At 38.1% G+C, this 12,349-nt stretch overlaps 1 protein-coding gene across 1 annotated transcript; it reads right to left on the bottom strand.

The window, feature by feature from the left end:
- Positions 1–7,548: 7,548 nt before the first annotated feature.
- Positions 7,549–8,637, bottom strand: LOC149298878 (apelin receptor-like). The gene has a single exon (XM_089486749.1). It carries the CDS (start codon positions 8,635–8,637, stop codon positions 7,549–7,551), a length of 1,089 nt encoding a protein of 362 aa, XP_089342875.1.
- Positions 8,638–12,349: the final 3,712 nt, after the last annotated feature.

The raw sequence follows: 12,349 nt of genomic DNA, 5'->3' as shown, positions 1-12,349 counted from the left end.
AGGTATGCTAAACTTAAAATCAAATGTATATGGTACAGGAGCAGACCGTAGGAAAGGAGGAGGTCCTCACAATGTCATGAGCCTTCCAGGGAGCTTTGCATTCATTATAGATTAAGATTACTTCACCAAGGGCAGTATCAGTACATCAAGAGGTGGTGTGCAGAAGGAATGCATGTTATGAGGCTAAAATGTTCTCGACATTACACACAACTAAGGACCAAAGTTTCAGGTTTTACAGTAGGTAAAATGAGAGCAAACTAGATGAGCCCAACAAATCATGTTTCTGTATTAGTAGTTCTATCATCATAGAGCTTATGAAACTGATATTAAGCTTCATCCTAAAACACAGTGGTGGATGGAGTAGATACAAAGTCAGCTATAGGATTCAATAATGATATCATGTTGTGATGTCCAAATTTAAAGGCCAAGCAAATAGTAGAGTGCATAGTAGATAACAAATACCCAAGAATTTTTGTTAGGAAAAAACAGGCAATTTCTAGCTGTGCTAGCAAAATTGCAAAATGGTTTGAAATGATCAATACGCCTTTTAAACTTGGATTCGTTTTCATAGCATTTTGTATTTGATTGGACTTTACTTTGGTTTCTCCCAAAATTGTAGCCACAAAGAAAGTTCAGGAAGCACAAAGGTAAAAAGTCAGTCTATGGACAGCAGTGTACAGAGCCATTCCAGGTGAATAGAGTGACCTTTAGTTATTGCATGCAGATAGATTTTGGTGATCTGACATAGCGCAACAGTCTGTCCTCCCTTGTATCTTCACCAGGACCAGGACACATGTTGAGGAGGTGGAACAAATCTGCAATAAGAAGATAAAGCAAGTCACTGATAACAGCATGTATGTTATTGTTACGCTATGACCTCATACATAACTCATAATCTTGACATACAGTATACTGAAATAATATAGTACATCTCTCACTGTCTAATAGATTGCCTAAAGGGGAGTTATTATGTATGAAGGCAACGTGCCACACACTCATTTGGTTTCAATGAACCATTTTATCTCTTTGCATCAGAATTGTTCTTTATACAAAACCCCACAATCTCTAATACATGCATATTGTTATCTGATCAATTTGGTTCTTACTCATCTCTGGTGTCTTAAAATTCTACACAAAAGTATTAATACTTAGCATTTACTCTTGTCTCTGTATTGTATTTGCTAATATAATGTGAGAAACAAAAACAACTAACAGGCTTAATACTTGTAAAACCTAATAGACAACCTGAGCCAACCGGAAAAGTCTCTGTATCTCAAAAATGGTTGTAGGCACTGTCTGTATTCACAGGACCCACGGTACTGACAAGCTGCAAATATTGATCAGTGTGTGGTTTAAAATGTTGCAAGAAAAGCCTTATCTTATGTACAAAATCTGAGCAACAGCTGTCTTCCTTGTTTTAATCCTCCAACTTCAAGCTCAGAGCAGTCATCAGTGTTCCACACAATGTTAATTCGCAAAATCACAAGAGAAAAAATAACACAAGAAAGTAATACTGTCAAAAATATAAATGAAATCATTTTAAATAAAAGACAGCCACGTACAATAGATTGTAGATAAAAGCACTGTATCTATCAACACAATACCTATCCAGGTTCAGTTGATGGATTTCAGTCTTCTGGACTTTATTATAATCTATGAAATTATTATGTTTTTTTAACCGTATTAAGATGTCATTAGCACAGATTTTTTAACCACGCACTGATCACTTTTTACAGTACGGTGGGTCCTTTGATTATAGACACTGTGACAATTGTGATATACAGTGACATACTGTTGTGTTTATGTTGTTTTTACAAGCATTAAGACTGTTTGTTTTTGTTTCTCACACTATAATAGCAATTTCTTTTAGTCTATGCCTTACATTTGCTATGTATTAGTATTTTAGAGCTAATATTAAATATATAGTTCTGTTCTGTAGGAAGGCTGATCCTCAGGAACTTTTTCTGTGTGAATTTGCTGACTGTGGGAAAATCTTCTCTAAGCGGCAATATCTGAATGTAAGTATTAAAGGTGGGGTTCATCCTGAGAAGATTGGGACACAATTGGGGTGACTTAAGTTATGGTAACAGTTGAAAATGATATACAAACCAAATGGAAGAAATGCGGTAATGGAGATATTTGGCACCTTGGATTTCTGTATTTTGGGGGAGGTGGAGCTGAAAGTTAATTACATTTTTTTTTGTTTTGTATTACTTAGCACCACCAGAAATACCAGCACGTGAATCAGCGCACATTCCGTTGTTCTGATCCAAAGTGTGGGAGGTCGTTTAACTTTAAGAAACACCTCAAGGAGCATGAGAAGAAGCACAGTGGTAACAATGCCAGCTTTAAAATACTTTGAACTATAACAGGGCTGACGCTTAGCATGTCTTGGTTTTCTTTACCCGCACTAATATGAATTTCCAGATAAGGTATATTTGTATCCAATGGACATTATTTATTTGTCTTTCCTAGATCGTCGGGACTTTATCTGTGAATTCTGTGCCCGTGCTTTCCGTACTAACAGTAACCTCATAATCCATCGACGCATTCACACCGGGGAGAAACCCCTTCAGTGAGTATAATACATCAATTTTCCATCGCTGTTTATTTACTCCTGATGTATTTTATTATTTAAAAATCTTTTCATATTCTTCATTTCTTCTCCTGATTTCATCATTTTCATGAAAGTGTGTTTTGGTGTTCCAAATGGAACAAGGGCCGCCGATTGCTTTAACTATGTAAAATAAACACAAAAGAATATGTTAAAACATAAAAATATAAAAACTCTGGGGTTCTGTAAAATTTAAATTCACTCTTTCAAGGGCAGGATACTGCTCTTTGCAACAGCACAAGATGAGAGTATCCTTCCTAGGTGACATCTGCTCCTAAAAGTATCGTAAAACGGCAATATGAGTAAATAATGGTGTTTAATACATTAATAGCATGTATTAGCATGCTTTGAGAACAGGATCATTTAGTATCCAGTGATAGTTACTTGCTTTAGTATGGATTAGGAGACTGTTGTAGATTCTGATTTATTCCAAATGCTGTTCACTATCTCCATCTCTTTATACTTCCTGTACTTCCCTGTAGGTGTGAGTTCTGTGGTTTCACATGTAGACAAAAAGCGTCCCTGAACTGGCACATGAAGAAACATGATGCTGACTCTCTCTACCAGTTCCCGTGTGATATTTGTGGTCAGCGTTTTGAGAAGAGAGACAACCTTGCTGCTCACAGGAGTCGCAAGCATCCAGAGCCAAGAGATGCAATACCAATAGATCCTACCGATCATAGCAGTCCTTGTCAGAAACCCCCTTTTTGTAAATCTGTACTTCCAGACATAGCACCCACACATACGGAAGAGGAGATTACAGAGGCATGTCCGGAGACTACTAAAGATACCATTTTACCAGAGACTCCTGACCAGGCAGAGAATGCAACAGGCAGCTCCTTATCAGAAATATCTCTGGTGATTATCTTGTAAAGGTTTGCGATAATTTATTAAAGTATTATTACTCCTTTCAGAAAGTCTTGTTTTCTTTCATCTAAAGAATATATTTTACAAAAAAAGTCATTCTTCCAATATGTATTTTGGTTTATTCTCTGGATCTCAAGATGAACCATATTTCATGGGCGAGGAGGGCACAGTGTTAATTATGTACAATGCATAGTTGAATTTGTTGAGCTGCTCAAAGGGGCAATTTAATGTCTCTAACAGCCCCATTAAAGAAGAATGCATATATAAGAGTGCTTAATATGCATTCATCAAACCAAAAAATAAAACTACCTGACCTAGAAGCTGCAGCCCTGTTGCTGCAGCTGCTCTCCTCCTCTGTGGTCCTACTTACCCATTGAAGCATCTGCTGCAAGCCTAATAGGCTGTGAGGAAAAGGGAAATGCATTTGGGGGATTCTGCAAAAAGGAACGCCATGAAAATTTAAAGGGACCATGCAGTTATCATAGGCATCATGAGTGTCCCTTTGACATACACATGTATTGGTATATAGCACTGGAAATCACTTAACAATTTATTGTTATTAATTAGTTAATTCTAATTCACTTAATGAGGCTTAATGAGAAAACAAAAACTTATGTTGTCCAGGTGCTGGGAACCTTCTGTGAATGATAACTACTAAACTCCCATGTAAATTAGAAAAATAACAACAGACACTAGAGGCGATTTGATAACATATTAAACTGGAACTAAAAGGTTATACAATGCATTCTTTTTGGCATCTGATGCTTGGTGAAGATAATGTAATTTTCATGCCGACCGTTATTCACGGCCCACGATCATTGTTATGAAATGTATGGTGTCAGCTGGCATGGATTATTTCTAAAAAAGATAATGCTAAGCAAGAAATAATGAATAATAAAAATAAATATGCTTAGACCTTATTACACATTTTACACTTTTATGTGATTGTGACATGCGTGCAGATGGATAGCAGTGCATTTGACAGTCATGGGGTTTCAACACGCTTAGTAAGGTACATAACATGTCAGCATTCAAAGAGTAAAAGATCCTTGGTACGGTTTATTTTGACTGCGCATGTGCAGTGTGTTTAATTGGTTCTTGTATAGTGTCTGCATTTAATTTAGTTGGGTCTTTTTGAATCACTTTAAGGGAAGGGTTTTCTATGATTTTAATGTAGCGTTTTCTGTGCAGTTTGTACCATAGAATGTATGAACATTCAGGCTGTTCAATTGCTAACTGTGTTTTTTGAGATAGAGGTCATTGAATCGAGACCATGATGTCACGTTATTGTAGAGGGAATTGCAAAGATTTTGCTAGGGAGAACCATTATAGACCTTGATAAAATCTTGAAAAGCAAACTTGTTGGTTTCCTCTGAAGACAATTTTATCAATGTTAAATAGATTTGTTTTAGCGACCAAATGGTCTGGTTGGATCATACATAACATTTGCTAGACCAGTAACCCTCAAAGAGATAAAAGTTAGCAGTGATATGTTGCAGAGGTGTCTCCAAAGCAGGTAATCTCTTCATCGCCTTGTAGGAACGCGCGGTCAAAGGTGAGTGATGTAAGGCTTTTCAAATCAGCCTTAATGGACCACCAACAGTACTGATTGTATCTGTAACTCCGGTCGAATACGATTAGATATCAAATCAGTCCTTATGGACCACCAACAGTACGGATTTTATCTACAGCTCTGGTCAAATAGATTAGATAGTCAATAATAATAAATCAGTGATCATTGGTGGTCCTTGTGGTTAGATGAGATACCTGGTTGAGAATATTAAAACAAAGGGTTTAATAACAGAAATGTTTTCATTATAAGTGAAGGGGCTTGAAATTATTTATTTATGTAAATAACTTATACGTTTGCACCATAGTTATTGGTAGACTGGCTTTGAACCACACTCTCCTGCCCTACCCTCTTTATTCAGATAATTACAAAATAATAACAATATACATACAGATATTTTCCGGACAACTTAACCTAACCATAAATCCCTAATTTAAAGAAAAAGAAAAACGTGTAAAAAGTTTAAAAACTGGCACATTAAAAAAAAAACAAAAAAAAAACAACCTCCCTAATATATGTGATAGTTTATACATGTTGATTGAACATAAAGCCCAAGTAAGTGATATTACATACCATATTACATGGTAGAAATGCATATGAAGTATTAAAACGTAATATTTTTAAAAGGGCGGACAGTTTACTTCCCTACTTGTGTGTATGACACTGTTCTCCCATTGGTAGTCCTGCGCAGGTTCTGTTTGGGGATGATTATGTGTCTCTGGCGCTTTAAGGCCAGCAATCGCCAAATGCCATAAGTGTGACCTCTATATGTCCATTGCTGGCCTGCCCATGGTGTATGTTAACCAGTCCACTGTGGTGCGTTTGTCTGTACCCCCGATCTGAATCCTTTTGTTTTATTGTTCCCTTTGATATGTACCAGACAAAAAAGCTTGTGTTTTTTTTTCTATAATGTAGAGTTTGCGTAATAATGTGTGGGATGTACTGTCTCTCAAATAGCTATTTTCTTATTAAAATTAGGGGTAGCGAACACGGAGATCATAGGTCTCCCTAACTGGCCCTGCTCCATGCAGGCATCTGGCAGCGGAACCCCCCGGTGCTTGGTGTTCTGGGCAATTGCCCAGGTAGCCTATATGTGATTTAGCTGGCCCTGCCTTTACGGTTGATCTACATCTGCTCATATTGTAATCTGTGCACTGCTATTATTCTAAATAGCTGTCCAATGATCTATGACCAGCGATCCCTTGCAAATAGTGTGGAATGGTGATGTTTTGATGAAAATATAAACTTAATACACATTTGTACGTTAATATGAATTATATGAATTTTTGGAAGAAAAATACCTGGGATATGGGGTATTTCCTGTTATGATTATTTACAGTGAATTGTGTGCATAAGATAAATTGTGTTTTTTTAAAGTGTTTTTTTTGTTTTATGTATTATTCCAATAACATTTTTTTTACAGTGCAACTTTCTTGAATAGTCCCCATACAATAAAAAAAAAAATATTGTATATGATATACAGTGAAGCTCTTACCTCATTATGGAGGTAACTATTTTTAGAGCAGCTCTGTAATAAAATGTTTTTCCACGTCCATCCAAACAGGAAATACGCGTATTCTAACACGGTACGGCTTAATAAATCTACCCTTTTCAGCGCTAAGCAAAAAATATCTACTGTACAATAGAGAGCGTTACATTCAATTTAATATCATTTAGTATATATACTGACAGTAGACCTGTATCATTTATATATAAAAAAAACCTTTATTTTTCACTAATAGAAAAGAAAATTACAAATCCCATAGACCCATGCACACACATATCTAAAGAGTGTATTTACATTCCCTATCCAGGAAAACCTAAACACTGGGTGAAACAGCTAAAACTTTAATATTTGGCGTGAGATCGGTACACATAGACTATCTCTGACATTTCAGTAGCTGTCATCGTGGGAGTCATACTTCTTAGTGTTTAGGGATTGCCTTTCTCTGCTAATGCACTAAACATTTTTTGTTTACAAAGAATATACAAAATATTACAATTCCCCCTAGCCCCGATGGTTTTCAACACCCAACAACCACACAGATCATTAAGTGCTTCCATATTTTGGGTTAATGTGACCTTTTTTGTGATCAGAAATAGTTTTTGGATGCTGAAACAGTTTATATTAAACGGCCAAACAATGCAAATAAATGGGAAATAAAAGTCATCACAAAATAAAAAAAAAATGGAACAAAAATATTTCAGATAACATTCTAAAACTGGATGATCTGACAATTCCCACATTTCTATCAGTACAAATTCATCTTCCCAGCTATATTTGAAGCATTTTATGCAGTTCACAACCTATGCATGGAAGAAAGAGAAAATAAAGCATCCTGTTTTTTGTTTGTTTTTATCTGCATGCATTCATCCAACACACAAGCTCCGATGTGTTGTTTTTTTTTCTGAACTTCCCCTGTAGCGCTTGTTTGATTCTTCAAAATCATATCTTAAACGTCATAAATATGTCTGTTATTAGTTAATCTATTTATCATTATTCCTTAATCCCTTCCATCTCTTCTTCAGTAGATATCTTTGCACCATTAGTTCCATGTTCTGGGAGTCCCCTCTCCTCCATATGCTTCCCTTGTCCTGTGTAGTTGATAGTACATCCTAGCAGTTTTCTGCAGTGTCCTCGGAACCTGGGATCTAGGAACGCATACAAAACCGGGTTCATGCAACTGTTGGCATACCCTAAACACGTAACATATGGGTGTAGGTTATTGAGGAAAACATGCAGAGCACAGTTTAGAGGCAGCACTTCTGCATTCATTAACACGTAGATGCTTTTTAACAGATGAAATGGAGCCCAACATGCTCCAAAAGTAACCACCAGGCCCACCATGATGGCCAATAACCTGCGCTTCTTATGGGCCACTACAGGCAAGCGAAAGTGTCCAGATACTCTGCGCCCAATTCCAACATAACAGAACAGAATGATGCAAAATGGAGCCACAAAGGCAAGAAGTGTGGAAGAGAACCCAAGACTTGCTTCCCACAGATGGGTTTGACCACTACTGTCTATAGTTACGTAGTCCATATAACAGACTGTTCTGTTGTCCCATGGCTCATCTGGTTGTCCTGTATTTCTGAAGATAAGGGCAGGAAGGGCAAAAAGACCCGCACTTGTCCAAGTAGCCAGATTAGCCAGTGGGCTGGAGAATGGTGAGCGTAGGTGTCCAGGTTTTTGTGACAGCACAATGACAATATATCGGTCTAGGCTGAGTCCGGTCAAACAAAAGGCACTGGCATACATATTGACCAGTACTAGATATCCACTGAGTTTGCATACAAATTTGCCAAATGGCCAGTCGTATCCCAGAGAAGCGTAGACAGCCCATAGTGGTAGCGTTACCACAAAAGCAAGGTCAGCCAGTGCCAACTGCAGGATGAAAGAGTCAGCTGTTCTGGGTTTTCCCTTACGCCGGTGGCTTGCCCATAGCACTAGTCCATTGCCTGTAATTCCCAAGAAGAATATCAGAAGATAGGCAGCTGGAATTAGCCCAACCGATGGCTCCCATTCATCATAATCGCAGTCTGATATCCCAGTGAAAATGGTGACGTTGTGAATATCCTTCTCCATGTCAAAAAAATGTCTCTCAGCTTGTTGGCTTATTTACCTCTGTTCCTCTGTCTTCTTGTGCCTTAGCGTCCTTTACATCAATCTTTACATTTGCTGTTCTAGCACACATCAAATGTTCCTTGTATTTATCTCCTCCCCACCTTAAGACTGCCCCCATCTAACTTAAAGTCCTACCAAAATGGCCTTTGTCTGTTTGTGTAGCTTTTTCCTGTGGATGGACTCCATCAGTTTGATGCTAACTCAATTATCACCCTCTGTCATAATATCCTGGGAAAAAAGGAGGCTGCAGAAGACAGATGTGAGATATGCAGACATCCTGTGCATTAAGGTCACAGAGTCAAAGTTATCTGTAAACACTGGCCTTCTTCTGTAATATAAACAGGATGACACACACATGCACTCCGATTTCTCTTTAGCATAACCAAGTCTCTTTTAGTACTGATATTTTATTTTTAATTTACACCATTTCCAGTAAATTTGTTTACAAGTATATGTCATGAGGGTAATTGGTTTAATGCAAAGTATCCCAGAGACAGCAAAAGTGTGGAGGCATTATCATGCAGATTCACGTGATGTGATAAGCAGGTATGTGCTAAGTGGATAAAAGGGAACATAGGGTTTATGATTGGCCTTATTCGCTAATTTGCAAACTTCTATGCAATCATGTAAATGTGGATTCAGAGACAATATGGTACCAGGGAGGGGATCCGTGTATCGCTAGCTTTTCGTTTTTGATGTTTTTGGGAAAACAACGTATCGCAGTACACATAGTAACACCTAAGGATACAACTTTACAGTACTTAAATTATATAGAAACATTTTAAATTAGTATTAAAAGCATGGCAATGAAAGTGCTGTTTCCTTAAGCTGAGCCCAATTATATCCACCAATGTGGAGAATAATTGGACAGTACACAGAGATATTAAGGCATAAAAAGGCATTTTATTCTGATGGGTCACACTATAGAGTATTTTAGAGACTATACAGAGAGTCTATGGAATTACTAATCCCCAGGCTCACAGTGGGAATTTATTGATTTACTTATTTCTGAATGTAAACGGCATGATTGCCACTTTTAACAGCTAGTTCGTTGTATTGTTCCGCATAAAACATTTGAACTTTTTGGTATGGTAAGTAAATACATCCCCGCAGACTTCTCATTGTTTTATTTCCTCAAACTGTTTAATCACATGGGTCCCAATCATTTCCTCTATTTTAAGTATGTTTCAATTGCATTACCACATATAAACACTACTTTAGGGAACATTTACACAATAACTGGATACTTTGTGTGCTGCTGTATCTTTACGTATTCTCCATTGGTGAACTTGCATTGGACAGGACCGGATAACCAGCAAGTAAAGTGTCGTTTGATGAATGAAACCTGAAAACTCAAAAAGCCAATCTGTCATAAAAATGAAAAGTGTTAGGGGTATATGACAATATGATGACATAGGACCGATAATTGACAACATTTTGCTAGACAAATTCCTCCATATAACACTAACATCTCTGAACTAGCATACCTCTGGATTGAGGGAGGCAAGTAAGATTCCCATCTTTTGATAACTAGTATGAGTAGATGTCAAGGTTGCAGCATGGTAGGCAGGCATGTTATATTGCCGGGAGTAATTAAAAACTTGGAATATATGGATTAAAGAGACTGCAATTATGCGTACCACATATTACCCATATTACTTGGGAATTATTATTTCTGAGAACTTAAAAGCAGGGAATGCAACTGTGCATCAGAAAATCAAGCAGCCCCCCCCCCCCTGCAAGCCTGATATATCTCATACTCTGGACGACTACTGTCATGCAAAGTAAGGTGAAAAGTGCTACAAGTGTGATAGGGCCACATAGGGATAGAAACCCTCACATATGGATGGATGAGGACTGGCAACCAGATGGCACCCTCTGCCCAAAAAAAGTCTCTGGGGACCCATCTGCAAAAATAAAATAACATACGTGCACAAAAAACATGCCCATGAATGTATGAAGCAAAATATTGGTCAGCCTGCTCCATGCCACATTAGTCTAATCATCACTGCTGGGGCACCAGAGAGCCATGGAATCTGCTCCGTTGTGTCCTTGTGCTCCATAGTCCAATTTTCTCCTTGACCTTGCTCAGGATGACGTCCCAGTTTTCAGTGTTTTGCTGAACCAGACCCCTAATGGTTTTGATAAGGTCTGTAGTAGAAAGAGGGGGGTTATGCTACTTTACAGATCTCTGGTCAGATCTAACCTCGAGTATTGTGTACAGTTCTGGACACCCCATATCCACACAGATATTGACATTCTAGAGAGGGCTCAGAAGAGGGCCACTAAAATGGTGAATGGTTTGCAGATTAACTAATTTCAGTAAGTACTAAGGGGTCTCAGTATAGAGCTTGGAAGAGAAAGAGGGAGAGGAAACAGAAACATCCAGATACATAGGGATTTAACAAAGTACAAGAGGGACGTTTAAGGAGTAATGTAAGGAGGCTTTACAATACTGACCAGGTGGTAGGTAAGTGAAACAGTCGCTCAGTAGAAGTGGTAGATATAAAAGTGAGCATACCTGGCAATTGTCTAAAGGAGCTGACCCTGAGACTCTTAAAATATGAATCCTTAATTAGCCCATCGTGAAGATTCTATGTGGTGCCAAATGTGTTAACCAATGAAATTTAAGACTGTGTAACCCTACAAATCACAACAAATGGCTCTCCCAGGAACTTCATGTTTTGTTTTTACTTGCTTCCCCTCTGATTAGCCTGAAATTGGACTAGTGGGACAGCTCCATCTTTTACAACGGGCACACACCATCATTTTTTCCAGGATGTTTCTATGTTTGTAAAGGAACATCAGCTGGAGGAAATAAAACCAGGCTTGTGGTCCCCTAAAATAATCTATAAGCTCATCAAAGCCAAGATTCCAGGGCTCCATGATGCCACAGCAGATAGAGTCTGGACCAATGTGGCATCTAGTAGGCCAATTAATAGACACAAAGACATGGCATGGCTGGCCATTAAGGGAGGCCTCCTCAAAGGATATTTATGAATACTAGGGGGCTGTGCAACATTAGACACAACCCAGAGTGCGTTGTAGCGGACGGGAACATCTGTTCTGGTAATGTTCTTTTGCACAGGCTTTGTTAAAACTCTCATAGAAGGAGCCATAGTAGATGCTTGGCACCTAATGTGCAGTGTTAATGACATTTTGTGGTTTGGCCTCATCCTAAGAGGTCACTGTTTGAGGCTGTCACAGGCTGAATGATGTGATTCTGTACTTAGCATGACTTTTGCTTTCAGGTCTAATGTTGTTTTTTGCCAGTATACAGATGCCAACCCTGCATGTACTAGGTTAAGCTGCTGATGTGTGTGTTCTGCTTTGCATCACAGTTTACCTTTTATGTTCTTGAATAAACTCAATCAAGTCATACCCTGAGAGTTCCCACGTATAGAAGTGAGGGAATCTAAGACAAGACCATGGACAGATTAATGTCCTTAACGCAAGAGAAAATATCCAGACAAGATGGGCTAAATGGTTATTATGCATCGCCATATGTTTGTAGGTGAACTCAAATGGTAAATAGATGTTTGCCATGTTTAGGTACTGGTTTAAATGCTTCCCCAATGTCTTCCTGCAAGTCTACCTTCTTTGCAGTTTGTGGTCATACCTTTTAGTCTTTGTCTTTTATGCTTTTAGAGTATTAATCTTCTTTTAACAAATC

The sequence above is a fragment of the Sceloporus occidentalis genome, unplaced genomic scaffold (genome assembly GCF_023333645.1).
Source record: "Sceloporus occidentalis isolate IW3139 unplaced genomic scaffold, rSceOcc1.0.p SCAF_30, whole genome shotgun sequence".
Taxonomy (NCBI): domain Eukaryota; kingdom Metazoa; phylum Chordata; class Lepidosauria; order Squamata; family Phrynosomatidae; genus Sceloporus; species Sceloporus occidentalis.
The sequence above is the reverse complement of the archived record's forward strand: the minus strand, read 5'-3'. Positions and strand labels throughout refer to the sequence as shown.

Coding starts and splice junctions, on each gene's coding strand:
- LOC149298878 (XM_089486749.1), bottom strand. CDS start 8,637: ATGGAGAAGGATATTCACAACGTCACCATTTTCACTGGGATATCAGAC.